Source organism: Scatophagus argus, chromosome 8 (genome assembly GCF_020382885.2).
Source record: "Scatophagus argus isolate fScaArg1 chromosome 8, fScaArg1.pri, whole genome shotgun sequence".
In the NCBI taxonomy this organism is placed as follows: Eukaryota; Metazoa; Chordata; class Actinopteri; family Scatophagidae; genus Scatophagus; species Scatophagus argus.
Window position 1 is genome coordinate 16,270,852 of NC_058500.1, and position 24,009 is coordinate 16,294,860.

Here is a 24,009-nt window from a genome sequence, read left to right on the forward strand (position 1 = left end):
TGTTTGGCAGAAAGTGGCATTCCTTCAAGCATGAATGCTTTTCTTGAGCTTGCTCCTGGAAGGCAGGGCACTGAGATAGATATCTGTAGAGACCCCACCAAACCTACAACACACATACACACACCAGAATGAATAAGGTGTGGGCAAGAACCAGTAGAGAAAATTATCGGCACCACGTGTTTTCGCTCTCACTGTGGCAAACCTGTGAAAAGTAATTGTTTCTTGGATCTTGATTAGTAATTTGGGGAAATGGGTGATAATGAGACTGCCGGTAACTCGGCACTTGAGTGCAATTAGCAAAATCAGATGGAGGTTAGTATAGACATTAGAAGGTGCTCAGTCGGTTTGTCAATAGAATAGACCGACTTGTCCTATTGCTCCTGCAGATGAATAAAGTGGTGTGCTTACAATTGAAACCAATTAACTAGCACACATATAGTTAAAAAGGCCATAACCAGGTTGGAAATTTCTCTGTTAAAACTCACTTACATCCTATTGGCCTTAATGTATTTTGATTTAACTTTCACAGGGAGGAGATGAAATGTGCAGGTGTTTGTGTGTTAGAGACAGACATAAGGATTCATATATGTTCATTATTCAGTAAAAGGTTGTAGTGAAAACTACGAAATTGCATTTCTTATGTATTTAGAGTTTAATCCTTCAGATTTTTTGCGACTTAACTTTTGATACATTCAGCGAAGTAACTTCTCAGCTCCCCTCTGATATTTCTCCAGTTTGCTTCAGTGTATCTCTGTGATCCTTTTGTCTTTAAACATTGACAAAGCACAGATCTGCCAGATCGATATAGAAGGCGATCTTTCTTTGTTTGGCTGTCTCTCCCTCTCCTTCACACTTGACCTGTCCCCTGGGTATAGCAGATTAATAATGCTAGTTCTCTCACCATTCAGTGGAATGCTGAAGGAGAATTGTATAGAGGTCCTTAATGAACTGGGTGGCCAGTGTTGGCCTCAACACCAATTAACACAGCTTTTAATTAAAGCTCTAATCAGAGCAGCTGATGAGGAGGTACCCTGCAACCCTGAATACAAGTGCCCTGCTGAGACATGCAGACGCACCGGCACACATGCTCACATGCTGACTGCTGAAACACAAAAAAAGGCTTTATGAGAGAGGATGTGTTCATTTTAGGAATTGGTCTTTCCTTGCCCAGCTTCGATCCTTATTTATCTCTAACTTTCCTTCTTTTATCATTGACCCTAGGCCTGTCTAAGGAGCTAAAGAGGGCTGAAAACATATCAGGCTCTAAAATAGCTCAAACACATCTTATTTAGAATTTCTAAGGCAATGAGTCAAGGGTACACGCTGCCCCCATCCAAAAACATGAAGCAACGGGAAGAGAATGTCTACTAGAGTAGCCTGCCAACTTCCCAAGCGGAGGGAAGAATTGGTATTTTTATTATGAAGACAGACGCTGACTTAAACTCAGAAAGAGTTGATTTCTGTTACACTTTAAAGACAGAGGAGACAGGTAGAAGTAATGAAGATTATTAGCGTGATTACCTCTACGCAAAGTACTATGTTGTTTAAGAGCCTGCTTTGCCTGATTTCAGTTTCAGTGTTTCAGCAGCTGTGTAAAGTTTCCATCTACAGTGTTTGATTCTAGTAATAGGGATGGAAGGTGAGCTCTTGAGAGTGTAAGTGCTGTTCTGGAATCAGTTTGACTTCTTTTTGGATCAGTCTCTCTCTCGCAGAACCTGGAAAGGACTCTATCAGCAACCCTCACGCTTCTCGGTAATACTACAGGAGAATATGTAATTTTTGGCAAACACAAGAAAGCAAATAGTAATCACAGGCTTCTCCCACATGCATTTGATTTAATACAATTATGGATGTGCTGTAAACCTTGAGCACAATGCATGTTTAGGTGTTGAAGTAAAAAAAAAAAGAAAGGTGTGGCAAGTCCAACTTTTATTAAACTTTCACTTGATATACAGATCGTTTGGTAGCGCTGAAAGAGTTTGAAAGAGAGTGTGTGTTTCTTTTCAGGTGGAAAAAAATAAATAAAACATAAGCAGCTCTCTTTTATCATTTAGTATGTTCCAGTGGAGAGAGATGTTGGGCTCAGGAGTAACCAGGGTCATGTGGCTCAAGTTTTTTATGACTTATTTTTTTCCAAGTATATATGCAGTGTAAGCTGTATGTGTGCACGTAATGATGCCTTATAAGGTCTTAGTGTAAAAGCTGCAGTAGAACTTGCATAGAGGAGTCAGGAGAAACAGAAACAGAGCCGAGCCTTTCTCTTTTTCATCTGGCTGAAATCTCTACGTATCCCTGACTTTTTTTTCCTCTGCGGCTCCTTTATCCTCTCTCCTCACTATTTCTCTCTCCATCTCTTTCTTTCGACTGTCCTCTTTTGCATATTCACTGCGAATTGTTAGCAAAGCTCACCTACTGTTTCTAATCAGCTGCCTTTGTAGAGCGCAGTGCCCCAATACCAGAACATGGCTCACACTGGCAACACACACACACTTACACACACAGAGAAAAGGAAAAAAAACAGCACATTTTTGGAACATTTATACAAATGCCCTTTCCCTATCCTTGCCTTTTCAATCTTACTTTGTCTGGCACTGGCACAGATGTACATAGATACACACACAGACACACACAATCTTGTGCACATACAGACAGCAAGATAGCATAGCAGACAGAATGGCATTAAGAATGACAAATAGAGGAGGATAGATTGTGAGGCAGACAGACAAAGAGAAGCAGAGCCCAGAAAATGACCCTCTTTAAAGCTTGTTAGAAATCACAGCCGTCAGCACACTTGGAGCTGGCATGGCAAAGTGTCGGAAAACAGCCCGTCTGTCTCTCGGTTCTCGAAAGCAGCCCTTCTTCTTCTCTTTCTTTTCCCCTCTCTCTTTTTCCTTTTTGCGTCTCTTTGTCACTGTCCAACTTGGTTGTACTTCCTGTAACCCTGGTAGCCTTTATTCCTTTCACTGAGCGAATTGGTTTGTAGTTGCACTGCAGCTCCCAGTGCATTGTCTGGCTTTAGTGTCTATGGTCCCTTTCATGCTGTAGGCAAGGAGAGAGACTAAATTGGATTCAGTGCAACTTCTTTGCCTTGAGTTAAAATTACAATTTACGATGTGTTTTGTTTTCTTGCGTCAGTTTTTGTGAAAACTGTGTTTATCTGCTATCATATTTTGTGCGCATGCATTGATATGGTTTTGAGAAATGGACACAAATCAAGTCAAGCCAAGTCAGTTTTGTCCTAATTACAAGATTGTATTAAAGGCTTTACAGTCTCAATAAAAACAATAAAATTTTTTACAGGAAAAAATATACCATGAAAGAACAGAAGGGAGAAACTGTAGGAAAAGTGACAGATTAGGATTACAATATCAAAGAAATAGAATATGGGCTCAATATTAAGTACATAATGTATACACAAGGTATGATGTATAATTTAATTAAAGATTATAGTTTGGAAGATATGTTTGAAGCCTAAATGAAAAAATATACTGGGCATTGTTTTTGTCTTGGAACCACTTCATATTTGTTGAGTCTCTCTGAGTTGGTTCATTTCAAAGCGATCCTGATCTTTTCATCACCTGCTGTGTTTCATTATATCAGTTTGTAAGTCTACAGGGCCCTGATGCTGACAAAACACACACGCACACGCACACGCACGCACACACACACACACACACACACACACACACACACATGCACACCTAACCTAATTAAAATGGCCTGGTTAAGCACCATGCGTCAAGGCCTAGCAGGGGTAGGTGTTAGGCATGTGGAGAAGGTGGGGGTGTTGCGGGAAGGGGGCGCACAAATCTCAACTTAAACGCAAAGAGATTAGACAACTTTTGCAAGATATTAGCTGTTCAAAAATGAGAAAAATGTCCCTAAGCCTCTTGTACAAGCGCTGGACCTGGTCAGACAAGGCCAGCTTTTGTTTCACAGGCAGAGGCAGGGAGCACCGTGTGATTAGTCTGTGTGTGTGTGTGTGTGTGTGTGTGTGTGATGGAGAGTCATTGGGCCTGTGGTGTGCAGAATGAGGGGACAAGACTGATCCTGTGTGTGTGGTGGCTGTGTAACAATCAGGCCAGGTATTAGCAATCAGATTACGGTCTTCCTTACCTTTCACTCATGAGAGGGAAAGAAATGATAGATGATAGGAGAGTAATACAGGGAAGACAGAATAGTTAATCAATTAAAGTGTTTACATTATGTGGCACCTTTGTTAATGATCATTAACAGTCATACATGTTCATATTGAATTTACTGAATTTACAGTCTTAAAAATGTGACCAACTTCAAAGAAATGCAATCAATATTGATCGAAATAAAACTGAAGTACACTGCTTGCAATAGAGCTTACTTTGAATGATAACACACTGCGCTAACATAGTAAGAGTGTTTATATGAGTCTGGCCATCATGTGCAAGTCTGACTTTTCAGGCCTTCAGGACAGATGTTGAACACAAATGTATTCATGTAAAAAAGAAAAATTTAAAAAAAGACACCTTGTGCACAGATGATGAACAAACATGGATTTTTTTTAAACAGAATGTTGTACATAAAGTGATTCAAACAAATGTCACTAATGGTTTGTTGTTCATAACCCTGGGCAACAATAATACGTCTCCAGATTTTGAGATGCACTTTTATAAAATATCCAATAGCTTCAGGGCAATAGGGATAACCAAAGCGGCCACCCACGAGGCCAACTCTAACTGTCTCCAGTGGAGGTGAAAGGTATGCAGTGTAGGTTCAGCTCTGAAACATGAAAACATCACCCTCCCATCTGAATTACTGAACCTAAAACACTGAGTTGTTATTTGACTTGGAGGCTATTCATTGTTTATGAAATTTGCATTCATCTCTGACTGTGTAAGTGCACAGACAGAAAGTATGCGTGGCCATACTGAGTGTATTTTGGCCGCACAGCGACTGAGTTTGTCCTCAGCAGTGGTGTGTTGCTTTTGTTGAGCTGCAGAGACAAAGAGAGAGATAAGAAGGGAAAGAAGAGGGTATTTAATGAAGCCCTCTCTGCGTGATAAGGAGAGCCACCAGAATCCCTGGTGTGTGACATGGCCTGGCCCCTGTCATCACAAAGCTCCTGTTGTGGCTGAGAAATATCCATCTCCACCCGTCCTTCACCCCCCACCTCCTTTGCTTTATTGCACAGCTCAGAGAGACAGAGAGAGGTGGGGAGACAGTCAGACAGACAGAAAGAGAGAGAGCGTCCAGACAGAGGCCATGTGAGTGTGTGTCATATGGAACAGATTTAGTGCTAATGACCCCCCCCCCTCCCTGCAGCTCTGTGCCCACCCTCTGCCACCCAGTCCTCTAGCCCCCACTCCACTAGCCCCCACTCCACATCACTCCGTCCTGGCCCGTATCATCCCTTCATAAGCAATGCTGGTCTGTTCCAGCTCCCAGTGTCCCATGGCTTTACCCATCCACACACCCATTCACCCCTCTAGTCATATCACGCCAGAGCTTTACCTGACACTGGACTTAAGTCACAACGATGAGCACTTGTAACTTCAACTTGAATACCGTGAAAGTCTTGTCTTCAGTGACTCAAATCTTGACCTGAACATTTCTAGAATAACTCAAGACTTGACATTGACATATCCAAAACAGCCCTGTCTCCTGCCAGTGCAGATGTTGTGGTGAACGGTGCAGATATTCAGTCAGGCTAAAGAAGATGGTGAAAATGAGAAATGTGTTTTAATGACAGCAAAAGGTAGCATTTGACAGAAGTAGGAATATATCCAGGAGACGGTGTTGAAAAGGCTTCAGAAAATGTGCCAACAGAACGTGGATTTCATCCAGAAGTGCTGCTCACACCTTTGCTCACAGCAGCTGCCACACGACCTGAACAAACCCACTTCACTGAGAGTCTCAAATGTCACATTTGTGTTGCTTTAGCATTACATATTTTTCAAAGCAAACTACAATAAGAGGTGTCTCAGCGTGGCGGTCGCTGGTGTCCACCACTTCAGGACTTGACCTCGACATCGACCTTCACTCAGCCCTCTGGCCCCCTGCACTTCCCCTATCTCTGTCACATTGACACTGGCATTCTTTCACGTTAGCGCATCGCAGCGCCACAGATAGGCCTGCCAGACACCCCTGTGCTCTCCTAGTATCTCTTCACACACACACACACACACACACACAGGGTTAATTGGTAACTAGAGTTTATGGGCAGTCGGGGGCTAATAGTTCGACTTCATTGCAGCGAGAAGACGCGTGAGATAATATGTCGGCTTTTGGTAAGTTATGACCAGATCTCTGAGCGTGTGTGATGTATGTTTGAAGCAGGACGCTGTATGTGATTAAGGTTGCTGCAGATGCGGTTTAAATGCTAACAACTTTGTATAATACCAAATAGTGTGTGTGTATGCATGTGAAGTTGCTTTAATTCACACACAGCTCGCTAGCAGGTTGCCAAATGCTAACACTTCCAGTTGACACATATATAAAAGGTCAGTCTTGCATTTTTTTCCTCGACTGAACCTAATCCACATTAACTGCATGATAGTTCAGCAAGGGTTTTTGTTTGTTTTGTTTTGTTTTTTAGGGACGTTATTTCCCCTCTTTGATTCTTCAATCAATATGAATAAAGTGCTCTAGTTATCTATTTTACCCCCTTCAACAACTAGGATCAATACTCATCTGTCACGGTTTCTCCCACTGAATGTTATCACTTGTGCTGGGGATTAGCCCACTGTAGCATCTTATCCTGACATTTTCTGTTATCCTGAGCTATGTAGGTTAGAAGGAGAAGTCTATCTCAGTGCTTTCTAGACTTGTCAGGTTTCATCACATTGAATAAATAGTTTTCAGTGACTTAGGGAGGAGGTTTTTTGTATTTCTAGCAGATTTTCTTAATTAAAAAAACTTGAATATAGCCCAATTTTGCCTGTTTTTATTAAAGCACATTGAGTTCAATGTGTTTGACAGAAAGCAGCACTCTTATGAGCAGGTGCTGCATTTAATGTTTTACCACACGCATTTATATCATGTATCACAACCTTGTGTTATGGCCAAGTATGAACTCTGCTGTCGTCTGTTTGTTAATACCATCAGTAGATTTTCTCTTTTTTTGATTTTCATGTTGCACTGTTGGTCTCAGTGCTGTGTGGATGTTTTTCTATGCTGGCTGTTAAGTTTTAAAAAATCTTTCTTCTACATCCCTCTATTAAAACAACTGCATTAAAAGCACAAAAAAGGTATACGTCTTGTTAACGTAGGATCGTGTTTCTGTCACATTGGTGTGGAGGGTCATCCATATCCCAGACTGTCACAGCACCCAACTAGGTCCATCCTTCATTCCTTTCTCATCCTTCAAGTCCTGACCACTCTCCTCCATCTGTCTGTCAGGCCAGGACTTGACCTCTCACCTCTGGAGGCCCGCCCATCTTGTTACCCCTAACCCTCAGTTGATTGTGTCACTGACCAGCAGCAGTTAATGTGTCTTTTTTCACTCTCAGAAAACAGAAAGTTTATGGAACAAGGTTCACAGAAAATTTTTGAAAGCCAACTTTAAAATGGCATAAAGAAAATCACTTTGGGTCAATAAACTAAATTATGGCTCTTGTGTTATTTTAAAATAAATGTTAATGTTAAGATAAATTGTCTGCACTTGGTTGGATAGGGGAGTGGAGTAGAGTAATGCCACAGAGTAGGATTCACTCGGATAATTTTAAACGAAACAGATATGGTTGAACACTTTGAAATTTTTATCTCATGTTCCCTATTGTTAACACAACATCAGAACCTCTGCCACAGTCAGGTCCTAAAATGACTGATATGCTGTTACTTTGTACGTGTTGGGTCAGTCAGTTACACTCAGCACATCTCAAGCAAGTTTCAGTCATGAGTCAAAGATCAAAGATATATCATTAAAACTGAAGAACATTATTCTGTCGAGGGGAGCGACACCATTACAGATGAGTATAAAAGTAAAATAGTGTAGACTTAAATTTCTTTCATCCCACATTGTCCCACCTCACCCCTCCTCTCCCCACCCCTCCTCTCCCTGTCCTTGTACCTTGATTCCTGCTTAATGCTCAGACTGATGAGCCCAATTTTGACTGGCTCTGCAGGCAGCCCTGTTTGATTAATGGCTCTAGTTGAGGTAGCATCAGCACTGCCTTGTCCTTGTTTCATCTCTCTCTCTCATACACACACACACATAGCCACTCATTGCCACCAGACCAGCCTTGTAATTGATGACAGAGGGCTGAGCATTTGCAATCCAAATGTTGAAATGGGAGACAGAGCAAACTCTGCTCCTAACACATTTCCTCCTCCCCTCCTTCTTTCCCTCCCTTTCTTTCTCTCTGTTTCGCCACCACCTCTCACTGTCCATACGCCCGCTCTTTCATTAGGCATTTGTCACATTGATATGAAAGGCCAGGGCAGCATTGTGACATGCTCAGAAGGCAGTATAAATATTTGATTAGCCCTAATGGAAATCATCACAGCGCACTAATTGCGCCACACATTATCTGAGGTGCAGTATCAGCAGCGGACATCCCCTTTGATCCTTCTTCCGTCTCCCCCTCTCCTCTTCTTTTAGCTTGTCTCAGCCTCTCTTTCTTTTGTTTTTGCAGTTTATTTTGGGGTTGTTTGTCATTATCTGCTCCTCCACCCCTTCGCCTTCCTGCCTTTCTAGTCAGTAGCCTCTCTCGTCATTGTCATCTTTCCCTCTGGCTGCCTCTCTTCTCCTCCACACTGTACATGTGTGTGTTTTATGTTGTGTGTTGCCCTCTGGTGCCCTGTATCCCACTATGAGGGTAGGCTAAATAGCTGCAAGGTCCACATAGGCCCACAAATAGACACACACAGGGGACCACAGGACAATACACAGCAGGGAAACCCCATGCACACTTGTTTTACTTGTTCTCACCATTAAATGACTACAGAATCAACAGCTAGACATAAATTAAACCAAATAAATACTTCTGAGAGGACATACATGCATCGGACTGGACATTACATCAAATTGAAAGAGATGTTGAGTTGATGTTGTTGATGTGTGATGATATTTTGACCATGAAGTCATAAAACATCTGGGTTAAATAAGTTACAAAAGAAAATCCTCCTTGATCTTTCTCCCGGCTGTGTCAAAAACGGCCACACAATGGCAACTCTGCCTTCACGCCCCAAGACTCTGTCTTTTGAAATTACATTTACCCTTTTTAATCATATTTATGAAAGCTAGAGCTACCACTCCAGACTCGGTGAATGTGCACCTAATTCCGACTGCAGCGCTTCTCTGCTTATTATCAGTGATGCTTTAAATTAAGTGATATCCTCTCAGTCGTTCATGATAAAGGCATATCCTTTAAGCAATTGTAATTCTTTTAAAGTGCACACAGAGAGTTCTTTTTATTATTATTATTCTCAACATGTCCTCCCTTAACCTCCATCCTGTTTGTATTTACTTGTTGTTATTTACGGCGCGTCTCCTGCTAAGATCTGTGACATTGTTTGGTGTCGCTCCTCTTTTCTCTCTCTCTCACCCTCCCTTGGACGTTTCCATTTAGCCAAAGACAAAACAAGTTAATTAGATCGGAAGTGCGGGCCTATCAATGGGGAATCAGTATTCAAATCAAGGCCTTGTCTGGACACAAACAGCAGGAAGCCAAACAAGACCCCAGCGCTGCTGAATGGGAGGACGGGAGAGGGAGAGAGAGAGAGGGGGACAGAAAGTGACAGAGTGGGTGAGAGACCCTGTTGTTGGGGGACTGGATTTGGCCAACACACATACGTACTCACACACTCTGCTAAGGTGCTGAATCATGTATATTTCTGTGTGTACTGACAATGTTTTGGCCTTAAGAAACTCCAAAGTATCCTCTGTGATGTATAAATAACAGCTAAAACCTAAAAGTGTGAAAAGACTGTAGTATTTTAATTCTTTAATTCTCTGTTTAGTTTTGAGTGAATGGCAGTTGCCTTCATTTTTTCTTACTTTGCTCTCTTATTATGCTGTTACGACACAGCACCATTGTAAGTGAGAGCTCTCCACCCTTGACGTTGTTCTCTGTGATTTAAATAAAGGTTAAGTAAAACTCAGGGGCCCATAAACTGGGGCATTTCCACTTTGCAATTAGCCAGTACAGTGTGCATGTTGCTATTCTGTAGACAAGAGATACAGGGATTTGAATAACGTATATAACATATTAACATTAACTTGGAATATAATTTGTCAACAAAGCTGAATCTTTAAGACCATCGAGCAAAAGCCAATCAAAAACCATTTACAGCATGTTTATCACTTTTACTTTAAATTCATGCAGAGCAAAATGCCAGAGGAGGGGGTTTGTCAGTAACATCCTGTTGTAGCTGAGGGGATGGTTCAGGGAAAAATGATGTTAAAATAATTATGGTGGCAATATTATTGGCATGTGACAGAGGACAACAGCTGGCATTCTTTCATGTGTCATAAATTTACACAGGAAAACAAATCACAACACAACCAGTATATGGTATTTTAATATTTAAAAATGCTGTTGTGCACATTTTGTGTGTCATCTCAATGTGTATGTGCATGCAGATACACTTTCAAAATTCACAAGATTAATTGGTGAATTTGCTGTGTTTTTGCATGATTGGTCTACATGTAAACTATCCCTCCCTCCTCTGCTTCTGTCCTGAAGCTGCAGCGCTACAGATGTGAAAATGACTTTTGCTAGAATATCAGGACAAAGTGTTACTGCTGGTCTAACTAATAGAAATACAGAAAGAGTCATATTAGTGTGTTATTATTTTAGGTATTTTAGACACTGGCAACAGAATGTCAGCATGGCTTAAGTGTTCTTCATAGACACGAATAGAAGTCAAAGAATAGGAAAGGGAGAGGACAGGAGGGGAGAGCAAAGTGGAGAGGAGGGGGGTGGAGGGAAAGGTCCCATTATCTCGTATGGAGGGCCACCTGAGCTAAAGACAGCCATTTGTTCCCAAATCGACCTGTCGACCCCCGCCTAATTACCAGCCAATTATTTCCAAATGGACCACATTCACCCCACACCCTGCACACTCAGAGGAGGAGAGAGCAGAGGGACAAAATACCCCCCCCCCCCCCATCTTACTGATTCGTTCTTCCAAATAGACTACCTGTCTTTCTTTTCCTCTTTCTTTCTCTTGTTTCAGCACATTTTCTTTACCCACTGCGAAAAAAAATTGCACTTATTGTTGCAGACTTTGCCGTCATTCCACCCACCCAACCACACACACACAAACATGATGACACACGCTTCATATTTATTCCCTGTTCACTCTGTGGCCCTTTGGTTGTTAATTAAGTGGTCTAATTATAGAAAGATTGTACACTGACCCTGTGTGTGTGTGTGTGTGTGTGTGTGCGTGCATGCATATGTATTCGATTGTAAGAAACAGGAAGCAGTTTTATTATTGCCATTTTCACACACATGCCCACAGAAATGTTATAATGCAGCTCTCTCTCTCTCTCTCTCTCTTTCTCTTTCTCTCTCTCTCTCTCTCTCTCTCTCTCTCCCTCTCTCTCTCTCTCTCTCTCTCTCTGTTTGGCACCGGGCAGTCTCAGCAGGCTGATGTGTATCGATGGGTCCGGCATGCAGGAGCCACCCGAAGGAGAAGAAGGGCTGTGCCCCTGTTCCCAGAATTCTTTGTGGTTGGCCTCCATTGTTCGCCACCACTTGTATACAGTATTGTCAGACTGATTGTGAGCCTCCGCTCTCTCGCGCTCCGTGGACGGCTAGAGAGAAAGCAGAGTAGAGGAGGGAGACGATGGGAGAGGGGATGAGGAGGAGGAGGAAGGGAGCAGTAAGCATTGTGTCCCTTGCTCGCCATTCTCCTGCCTTCCCATCTGTTTCCCTCTCTTCCTTCCTGTTTCTGTGGGATAGTGAACAGATTAGCAATAGCACCGCCACGTCTCCTAATAGGGGAAGTCATGGTCGGGAAATACGATGGATCGGTTTGAGATATCATCTGGCTGAGTGGTGCAATAGTTTTGAACTCTGACACCTAGTAGCTCACTGGCTGACTTTGATCACTTTGGTGTGTGTGTGTGTGTGTGTACGTGCAAGATGTAATCTACTGTACTGCTGCAGTTCTCTGCGTTTTGCTTTTTACTCTGATTTAATCAGCATTTGTTCTTTTCTTCCAGATGTCATTGCAGTCAGTTAATGTTTATGAGACCTGTGCTTAACTTCATTCTCTTTTATATGGGGTCAGCATAATAAAATCATATTAACAATAATAATAATAAGGAATTAATAATAGTCAGAGACATTCAGCTCTATGTAGCTTGTGCTGCAGATGCATCAGTTCAAAGGCTGCAGTGAACTATTATTTTCATGTCAGTTATTCTGCTTACTACTAACATTTACTCTCTGAAAGTAAAAAAAAAGAAAAAAAAAGAAACATCCTCATATTTGGAAAGCTGCAATCAGAGGACATTTCTGCTTTGTTATTTTACTTAAACGATTAATTTATTATCCTAAAAAGAGCTCAAACACAGCCATTCAAGTCTCAGACAACCACGGTTTACATCTCAAAATTACATGTCCAACAAACTTTAAATATGATATTCAGTTTAGAATACTAACTGAACTAACTGAGAAAATCATCATCATACCTGGGAAGCTGTAGGTGTTTGTGTTAATATGTCCATCCCCTCTATGTCCTATTCTTCCTTTATCACATATGTCCTATTGAGTACCAGCTTAATATCCCCACAGGGATCATTTAAGCCTCATTTGATTTAGCCTAATATACATATTCTGGAAAGTTCAGTTTTACACGACTTAATGTGTCCGCCTCAGATGTGTGTGTGTGTGTGTGCTGCTCATTGCGAGCTGAGACAGGGCTGCGTACTGGCCTCCTGGCTGAGTTTGAAGCTAAGTGGATTAGCATATCTCCCATGTCAGCTCCATTCACTGTGACAGCCTGATGACATGGGACTGTGTGACGGCCGTGACCCACCTGACGTCCTCGGCTCAGGCCTCCCAGCAGGTGGTCTGACTCTGGGAGAGAGAGAGAGAGAGAGAGAGACTGAGAGATGAGGGAGAGGAGGGAGACAGAGATTGGGTTATGGAAGGTAAAGTCATGCTCTTGGCAGTTTTAGGTACACAGTACTGATGCTTTTTTTGTCACTGAGCCCAGCTTTTTTCTTCGGTAAACAAAGCACTAGCATAATATTTATTTATTTATTTTGTCTGTGAATTTTGTTCCTCCTATCTGCAAAATATTAGTTATGTTAGCACAATAAAAAATCATTAGCGTAGTAAGTAAATGAATGAAAAATATATATCTGGTATATGAGCCTGCAATATTCTAATGGAGCATCTTACATGATCCTTTTAACAGACTTTATACTTACTTAAATCCGCTGATGCCAAAAGACTAGAGTAGACCATACATTTATTTGTATGTTGCTGACAGAATGAGCATGACAAGGACAAGGCCAAGACAAAACAGTAATTTTATATAGAAGCACATATATTGTGCATTCACATATTAGCTTTAAATGCATGATTACATAATATGTAGACATGTCTGACATCGGATTAAAAATAAAGTAATTGTATTATGAGTGTTATGTGTAAAAATAGTGGAACTGCAAATTGCGGTTCAGCAGCTCCATGAGACCACCACTGGTCAACCAGTGCAGTTTGCTTTCTGTAACTATATTTAACTGTCTGTAACTGTTACAGAACGGAAATCCAAAATCAAATACATTCATGCACACACACAGATATATTCCTTGTCTTTTCTTTCTCTCGCCCACAACAGCCTTCCCCGCTTCCACAGCTCGACAGTACTCCTCTTGATCTTACCCTCCTTGCCTCTCTCGCACCTCGTCCTCTCCTTTCCTGCCTTTCCAGCCTTCTCCTCTCCTACAGCACAGCCTCTCTAGGCTCCTGACCCTTCTAGTTCACTCATTCTCTCTTTCTCACTCTCTTCTTTCCCCACTGCCGCCCTCCTCCTCCACAGTCTCGTGCCGGCCTGGTCAGGCAATGCTAACACTTTTGTCAGGGTGATTAATAGCATGCTGTATTGTCGTTAATTCACTGGCTAATGACTGGAGAGAGAGCGTGTGAGAAGAAGAGAGGAGCAGAGCGGAGCGAGGCTGCAGAGTAATAGACTGATGTATGGGTGTAGGCTGCTTCCATTGGCAGAGGTGAATATCATCACCCTCAACCTCCCCCATCAATCCACACCAACACCAGCCCCCACAGTACAATCTTAGAAGTACAGCTACTGTATAGTAAACCAGAAAGAGCTTGGATGTTGCACACACATTCACATGTGCGACCACACATACAGGCACATGTCACTCTGCTGAGGTTTTGGCACATAACTGTATTCATGTGCAGTGGACATGTTTTGGCATGGCTAAATATTTATATATATATATAAAAAAAGATATATTAATGACACTTTAATGAAATAGTTAACCAGGCTAAAAAAAAAATTTCAAGTATGACATACTTTTCCTGAAAAGATAAATTATGTTTCATTTGAAACGTCAGCCGTAAGTTTTGGTGTGAGTGAAATTGAGTTTATTTCTGGGTTAGCGACACTCATTTGCATTTGAAAGGTTTTTAATGGCATTAGTGTGGAGTGGACAGCCATGATGATCAGTAAAAATGGTGGAAATGAAAAAAAAGGATGACTGGGCCCTGAAAATGTTGCAGTGGTATGTTTGTCACCATGGCTTGTCAGGGAGGACTGGTTCATTTTTCAACAAAATTACCAAAACAGATGGAAAAAAAAAAGAAAATCTGCAAACCGTTTTCTCTATGCTTCACATTGCCTTGCATAAGATATTGTACAGATTTTTTGATGATTTGAGACGTACAGTGTGATACCAAGATGGATGTGACAGGAGACTGATCAAGATGATTTCAAGAGATGTTATTGAATCAAACAAAAAGTGTGACCACTACTTCACTCTTTAGACTAAGAATTAACACTGAAATAAATGTTGCCAAGAAGATGCCTCCTTCACACATATGCCCACTGATGTGCACATAAACAGACACACAAACTAACCCTCTCCCCTCCCTGTTTATAAGAATAGATGGGTTTGTTCTGCACGCTGTCTGCTTTGGTGCACTCCTACCCTTGTCTGGCCTCCCGAGTGGCTTGCTAAATGAAGCTGCACCAGAAGTCAGTGTAGGAACACACACACACACACACACACACACACACACAGATGAAGAGAGGAAAAGGAAAGAGACACTGAGGAGCAGTGCTGTGGTTTGTTCCTGCATAGCTGAAGGTGCTCTTATACTTTTGTCCTGTTATCTGGGACAACTGCATCAATTCCATACTGGAGAATTCGTTAGTAGGGTCTGTAAATGATATTTTTCTTTAACATTTAATTTTCTCTAATTATACACTCTATATTTGACTTCATGTTGTTGAAAAACTGTCTTAAATTGAAATTATGGTCCAAAGATTTTATTGATTTTCATCGTTTCTCTGGAAATTGACACTCGCTTTTCCTTACGCTGACAGATGTGTTCATGAATCAGATTTTCCATTTCAAAATCCTACCATAGTGAAACAGGACATAAGCTATAAAACTGATTTATGAATTGTTTTAGATTTGAATATGGTGGTGGACATTCAAACTTTACTGCACCACCTTGTTTGTGAATATTTTTAAGGGCTGATGATGTCATTGGTTTGGTCCAGCGGATGTTTCTCATATCCAGTGACCTTGCAGGAAGGGAAATAATATATTTAAATAGTAGTGTTTGTCTAGAAAAGCATTACTCTCAGTAGCTGTTAGGCCATCTTACGTAAAGCAATCTGTGTGTTTAAAGAACTCTAAATGATCCTGGTGACACACTTGTTGTTGTCACAGTAAAGCTGACTCTGACCCTCATGTAAATATCTGATTGACTGTAAAGATTAGATGTACAGATGTAAAAATGGACAAAAATGAAAAAATGATTTATCCATATCATCGTGTTTCATATCTCTTTCTATTTTACTCTCTTCTTGTCCTTTTTGCATATGATTCGTCCTTTTCACTTTCTCATTTTTACCTGCCGAATCCCCTTCTTACCCTCTCTTCTTCCTGTTTATTCTGCTTCTTTCTCTTTCCATCCTCTGAGCTTCTCCTCCTTGCCCTCCCCTCTCTCCCTCTCTCTCCCTTCCCCCTGGGTGATGTTTGCAACTCAATTTGGCAAATGTAACTCGATATTGATTATTATTAATATTTATCATGTTTGTGAACATGTTTTCTTCCAGTGCTATTAATCTGCCCTGTTAATAAATGTCTGCGGTAGCCTGGGCCCTGGGCCCCTTGGGACTACTGGGCCACCACACGTGCGCACACAAACACACACACACATCTGCCCTCAGCTGCAGGAGGTTGCCTGCTGTCTCCTATTTGCCTGGAGGCTTGATCTCTGCATACACACACGTTCACAAATACACACAGGCATACACAGACACGTACACCCACACACAGACACATACACACTAGTGGAACACAGAATACCTCTAGGCTGCTCAGCACAAATAACACATCAATACATCAGGCGCGTTGTATCGGCGCTACACACAAACACAAAATTGTACACTCACATATAAACACACAAAAGCTCCAGTCACTCCAGTCCTTATTGAGCTGCAGTGACGAAATTCAGTCCAGTTGTCTGTTGTTTTTATGTGGAAATGTTGAACTGTTTACAAGTGCTGTGATTATAGTTTTTTTTTTTGCTGTCCACTACTGCAAGGGAAAGAAAGTAAGGAACAAACTAAAGCAAAGAGAGAGAAAAAACCGACTAGGGACAGCTCCCCCTAGCAGCTTTTATAGACAGATAAGAACACCCGTAGAGACTCACACACACACACACACGCAGATACAGATACATACATAAAAGACCATGAACTGAGCGTATGTCTGGATTTCAACCTTTGAACAAGTTCATACACTGTGCATTTGCATAGATAACAAATGAAAACAGTTTCTCATTTTTTGTCACAGTAGCATAAACTTAGTAATTAGTTAAACAGGTTATGGTTAATGAGTAATGATTGTGCACAGCATCAGTACATGTGCAAACCTGCAGGGTAAAAACGTACATTCAAACAGCAGATACGAATGTGGGTGAACACAGGTCTTCAGATTTTACGGTTTCTATATCATCCTTGGCCATTTTCTTTCTTTCTTTCTTTATTTCTTTCTTTCTTTCTTTCTTTCTTTCTTTCCTTCCTCACTCCTGAAGAAGCCATGTTGTAGCCGTGTCTTATTTGTTGCTTGGAAATGTTCCCTGGTGCTTTTACAAGGGGGAAACCGTGTGGCGTTTCATTCGGAGAGGCTTGCTGCTATTGTAGCCAACCGTGCCTCTGTTGCTCGCTCACTCGCACACACACACACACAACACACACACACACACACACTAAACACACACCTTTTCCCCTGAACGCCCTCCTTTGGGTGCCTCATCACATGCTTCCATTTATACGTCATTTTGAATATATGGTGCCACCATGGAAAAGTACACCATTGTACAGTTTTTCACCTCTCACTCTCACCTTGATTTGCACTTGTTTGATTTTTACAGCTGCCTCTATCCTCTGCCCCTCCTGTTTTAAAGTAGTTGGTGTTTCAGCTCCTTTGTGTGGAGGCAGAATCATTAAAGGCCTGCTTACTACAGAGGAACAGGTACCAGTATTACTCCGAATAAGGCAGCTAAGTGGGACCATATTGACACAATATAGCAGCACAAACATCAGATTAAGCTTGGGTTTATATACCGCTGCTCACACACTTGTACACATATGTACACATGTATGCACAGAGCTCCCACATCAAAATGTTTAGTCATTTATTGCTCAACCAGTTACCCATTTTTCATATCTGTCATGGTCCACACATTCTCCCTCCGCCTTCAATTTTTCTCTTTCACCAGGCGATCTGTTCTCCCCATATTTGGAGCCCATGCAGAATTTTGCATAGTTTTGCCTTTTCCCTGGATACTGTCTTTTCATCAGTGGCTGGCTTTTACTTTTGAACTGAACCAGATCAATTTACGGCCAGACAAAGATACGGTCTCTGTGTGTATTGGAGAGGGAAGGCAGTGAGGGAAATAAGACGTGTATGCTTTATGATGGCCATCACTGGCGCACACGTCCTATTTCTAGCTCTCTTTTATTGTTATCATAGCCACAGCCATGGCTCCACTGTGCTGCTTGCACCTGGCTCTGAATGCTCAAGCTGTCGTTGGCATCTATTCTAGCCTGTGGTTTGCAATGCTTTACGATATGTGCATCTCCTATATACACGTAAAAATGCACCTTTAACTACAATTATGATTTTCCTCAAAGAATGCTTGACTGCTTTCAAAGACTTAGTGGGTCCTTATTTGATGCAGTATTTATAGGTTCCTTTCCCAGAATTCCTGCATGCAGTCAGTGCTGTTTCTTTCTACCCAGACTACGTCAATAATACAGCTCAGTCTATATGCCACAAGGCACATGTGTTTGTGTGTGTCCAGGCAGACGGCAGAAAATGACTCCAGATCTCTATCTTTCTGCATTTAAGTCTAGAGTGCTCTGATTAAACACAACCACAGAACAATTTGCCTGTTGTAAGGCCCTCCGATTAAACCGCTGATTTTCAGCACCGTGTCAAGTTATTTTACCATGGCAACACTGATTACAATGTTATCAGCTTTTCATATATATATATATATATATTTTTTTTTAAGTATTTTTAGTATTTCAGACTTGACTATTGAAAGGAAGTATAGTCAGATTTTCTTGTAATAGCTTGTGTCAGTGTTATGTGCTTGTTTGGTGAAATATCTGACATTGTTAAATGTGTATTTTGGAGGTCTATAAATGTCATATCTATGTCATATCTTGTAATTTCCCTGCGACCTGCAGTAATTATGAGATATCATCTTTACCTACAACACCATCTGATCCCTTGCACATGTGTTTAGTGTACAGTAACAGCTTCTGCTGTTGCAGACAGATGTGTGTGTGTGTGTGTGTGTGTGTGAATGAGTGAGATAGCCTGCATCTGTGTTCATACGTGCCCTAAAATCTTTGTTATTGCAAGCCATGCTACAAAGAGAAGGGCTCCGTTTATGGCACGCATTTACAATTTATCAAATAAATGGGATGCCTTCATGTGGCCTGGGCCCGGCTCTCAGACAGAGCAGCGTAGTTTTCCACTGGAATAACAGCCGCTGAACAAGCAGCCCATTGTAACCACAGCCAGCACCGGGACCCCCAAGGTGCGAATTAATGATTGACCCCTGATGTAATCAGGATAAATAGCTCCCCGTAAAAGAGAAAGAGATGGCGTGAGGAACAGAGAGAGAAAGAACAACACGAGGAGCCAGGGAGAGGAAGGCACTATCTGGCCTGGGTGTTTTTTAAGAAGCCCTGAGGGAGACGAAGCTAACATCTCTTTCTGGGTCTTCTGAGACCCAGAGCTAACACACAGCTGTTTAAAAGCAGCTCAGTCGTCAGTTTTTAGACTCTGTGCCTCCTCCTCTTTGTCCTCCTCCTGGCCCCTTTCATTACTTTCCTGCTTACTTTTCTCATCTGCAACGTTTTTCTGTGCTGGTCGAACATGGTCGACTTGTCTTACTGAGGGCATGAGAGAGACAGCTTGTCTCTTGTGGCAAGTAATCTAAAAAATTTGCCAGTTTTTCCTCCAGGCAAGATTTTTATGAATTAACTAAGTTTCAACTGAGGCTTGAACTTGTTTAATATCTCACTGCGTCTGACATTTCTGCTTCACTTTTCTGTGTCATGTGTCTTACAAAAGATGTTTTGTTCATTACAATTAAGAGTTTTTTCCTCTTTCTCCTTGTAACTTAATTATTTAATGTAGCAATCTGTGCATTTTTGTGCACAGAGGCTCTTAAAGCCAAATACTACTTAATAGATTTTCCAAGGCTGTCTTTCTGCTTGTCAAAATTGCTCTCAATGGTTCAAGTGCCAGTGAGAGTAGGGGCAGTGAAGAGGGAAAGTGAGTGAAAAAAAAGTGTTTAACTGTCTGAAAACACTTTTGATTGTGCAGAGGGAGCAGCAGATAGGGCTGAGTTATAAAACTTTAATTGATCTGTGAAAAGTGGAAGCTACTGCTGGCTCACATGTTCCAATGCTTAATTGCACGCCTGGTCTGAGCCCCTATGAAACAGTGATCATTAAAAAATGGGTTCTTTTCCAGTCAAAATCACTGGATGACGCAGAATCAGTCATAAAAGACTGGATTTTACTGCTGCAGCTTTATATGATAAGTTTCCCGGATCTGCTTGGACAGGCTGCAGGTTTGCCAGGCGCTGAAAAGCCCTTGTCGCATGCTTTCGTAGTTTCACATTTCACATTTAAAACTTACATGTCAGTTAATTTAACAACTTTCACGGTCCACATCTGTGACTGGACAGAAATCCAAATATTTACCAAAGAACAAAAAATTGATACACTGTACGATGAATGTGCTCTTGTACAATATCACGACTTTTTCTACTTTGGTTTCTTGATTAGCTCATTAAATCTTCCTACAGTTTACAAATCTCAGTGTTTCCCTCCTCTCCTTATCAAACACGCACAAAAAATTGTTTAGAAATTAGTACACTCTTAAAATAGAAATAAAATGTTGTTAATTGTTTTACTTAACCTTATTAATGATGCATATCCCTTACGTCAACTTTTATTAAAATTCAACCCACAAACTTTCGTTGTTACCTAATATACTTCCATGTACTAACAAGCAAATTATTCAAAATGTCATGTTGCAGCTCTAGCTCAAACCTGGGAAGCGGCAGCAGGCTTGGCAGCAGGCTCGATGGAGGCTAACAGAGGGAGAGAGCTTGATTGGAACCACCTTTGCTGTAATTTTGGGCCTAGTTAGCCTGCTGATTGCCAGACCCTGTGTTTAGATAGTAAAACTGCAGTGGTGCTTTGACTAAAGACACCAGGATCTGGCAAAGAAGGAGACACACATAGATGTGCTGAGGCAAACACGCACACAAACAAATACAGACTCAGGCTGGTGTATACTTTTTTTGTTACTGACCGAATTATACTGGTAGAACCGAACATTAAAAACGGTCAAGTATGGCATCAGACTTCTGGTCAGTTTTGTGAGCTTCCTTATTCTTTGTTCAGATTATTTCTAACTTTACTAGTTGTATGCTGTTTTATCAAGGCAAAGTTCTTGTGTGGTCGCTTGTGTTCAATGATGGAGCTTCTTAGGTTGAGAAGTTGACGTTGAGCTTCTTTTGTTAAATGAAAAAAATCACTTTTGTTGAAAACATATTTGCATTTCTCAAAATACAAGTATCCTGTCTGTATCAGTAAGTAATCTCGGGTATTGTTTCAGCACTGATGAAGCATCATACCAAGTTGCATTTGCACATTCACAAACCTCAATAACACACTTAGAAAAATGGTGTGAAACTTAAAGCCAAATGTTATGAGTATCCAAACATACACGCACACACTTATAGTGCTCATCATTATTCACTTATGCTAGAATGGTGGAATCCTGGAGTGCGGGCGCAATCATATTGTCAATCCGTGGATGTGACAATAATGATAGGTGATGAGGCTAACCAGGTCAGTGATAGACATGGCCATTATTTGTAAGATGAGTCCTGGCAGAAAACAGTGACAGCAATGGAGTTGAAAACTTTTCCCATCAAGAACTTGGCTAACCTAAAGCTTCTTTTCTGCGTCTGTCTGGCTCTTCTTACATAGTTCACAAATCTGTGAGCCCAGCTTCTTGTAGCTGAAGGCCATGAGATGGGTAGGTATTCTTTTCTTAGGAACCCCAAATTCCCAAAATCTCTTATTGCACGGTGTGGTTTTCTAACGGTTTAGAGGTTTGGAGACTGAATGAATTTTTTATTTTTTTTTTAATTCAAGGTCAACAAGTCATTGGGTGCTTAGTGTAGACTGAGGATGGAGATATGATTTAGGCTGCGTTCAGACTGCCAATTGCCCTGAGTTCAAAAATAAACCTCTGATAAGCGTTTCCACTCAAACTCAAACTTGTCTTCCTGGATTATTGTGCCTCACTGATACCTTAAACAACCAACCAGTACAGCCCCCTGTGTGGTTTTAGTGTAGGGCTCTTTTTTGTCTTCACCCCCACTTGCAGTATTTCTGTTTTTGTAGTTCAAATTTCAAAATAATTTGGATGGATTAAACAGAGCTTTTCTCTTTTTCTAATGAAGCTTATGGGACATACATGATATCCATGCTGTAATCTCCTAAAAAATTGTATGTTGTGTTTTATTTGCTTGACCTGCCTATTGATAATTGTTCCTGTATGTGTTTTGCTTCACAGATGACAGTGAGCCAGTGGACAGTATGTACGACACAGAGGCTGACCTTCCCGGTTTAGTGGCCGGAAGCGGAGGTGGTGCCGACAGCCCAGAAGATGATGCAGAAGACGGCATCGTCAACATGTCCCCCTTGCCCTCACCGACTCCTTCCCATCCAAACAACAACCATCACCACCTGCTGCACCCCCACATCTACGCCACCCACCACCACCACCTTCACAACAACAGCAACAGCAGCAGTAATGACCAGGACTTCACCACACCCAAGGAAGGCTCGCCGTATGAGGCGCCTGTCTACATTCCAGATGACATTCCCATTCCCAGTGACCTGGAGCTGCGGGAGTCCTCTGTGCCCGGTGCTGGCCTTGGTGTTTGGGCCAAGACCCGCATTGGTGCTGGCGAGAGGTTTGGTCTGCACAGCACGCTGCATCATGGGGCCACAGGCAAAGACAGCTCCTTTGGATGGGAGGTAGGAAGCAGCTTCTTTATGCTTCTCTGGGATGTACAGCCCCGTTGCATATTTTGTGGCACAAATACGAATGTGCAGTAAGATATGAAATGAAAGAGTGATAGAAACAATGAAGCAGCTCTGAAGAGGGCAAGGAAACAAACAAACTACTCTTCATTCACACATTTCTAGCCATCACTGTTAATTCACAGGTGATCATCATCATTCTGAAGATGCCCTGTCCATTTTCACTCCCTTCATGAATGGACCACATCTTTGATCCTGCACATACACACAGACATACATAGACATCCAAAGCACACTCCAAAATCCCAGCAGCACAGTGATGTTGGATGGAAAAATCTGGCTGATTAGTGGAGGTATCAGCTTTTCTGGGCGTCAGTCCGAGCGAGCACACTCATTTGGTCACGCCATCCGATATGGAAATGGAAGAAGCATGGCCCAATGCGGTGGCGGCATATTGAACTATTAATTTTCATTTCAACATGACATTAGAGGATATTGAAGTTGCTTCAGTAAGCTCATTAGAAAAAAAGAGAAACTCCCGATCTCTGTCTCTCTCTCTCTGTCTACCTTTCTCTTTCTCCTATGCCTAATCAGAGATGAAATATACTGGCCTGCTTTTCATTTCACTGACTCCTTGACTCTTCATTTTTAGGGGGCCGGTCATTCACATCGTCTAATATTACATTTGTCCGTAATTTAGTATAGAGACTTTGACTGTAGAAGTTAATCATAGGAGCGCCGTGTTGGAAAGGGTATGATGTAGGTAAATTAGACACCACCATCTGATGTACACAGTTTCAGATGTGGACCATCACGCCTCATAGTGATTTTTGTGAGAATGTTCACAACGTTTATCATAGTTTCCGGTAACTGTGCATTCAGAAGACCACAACAATTTGGGCATTTTAAGCAAATTTATATTGATTATTAACATTTAGGGGCATATATATATTGATGAAATAAAGCAGAATGTACTTATAGACCAGGGAGTAGTAAATCTGAGTGTGAAGATATCGGAGAGTATGCCTTTAGAATTCAAGGCGTTTACAAGCAATATTGGCAGTTATATTCTCAAAGCATGTGGCTTGTTTTTTCATAGGCTCCCATTGGAAATACATTGTAAATAGAAAAAAATGTAAGTCTCTGTGAATCCCTTATTGACAAGTTCTTAAATGAACCTGTAAGGGCTCCCTGAGCTGCTGGAAAGCTTTCATTTCT

General features: G+C 41.5%; 1 protein-coding gene across 7 annotated transcripts in view; it reads left to right on the forward strand.

Annotated features, from left to right (window-relative positions):
• The window catches only part of prdm16 (PR domain containing 16), a 185,853-nt gene that overhangs the window by 47,842 nt on the left and 114,002 nt on the right, over window positions 1–24,009 (forward strand). For all 7 annotated transcript variants that reach the window (XM_046397932.1, XM_046397929.1, XM_046397930.1 and 4 more), the window contains one exon: window positions 22,319–22,785. In XM_046397932.1, coding sequence (XP_046253888.1) covers window positions 22,319–22,785 — 467 coding nt within the window. The remainder of the gene's footprint in view (window positions 1–22,318; window positions 22,786–24,009) is intronic.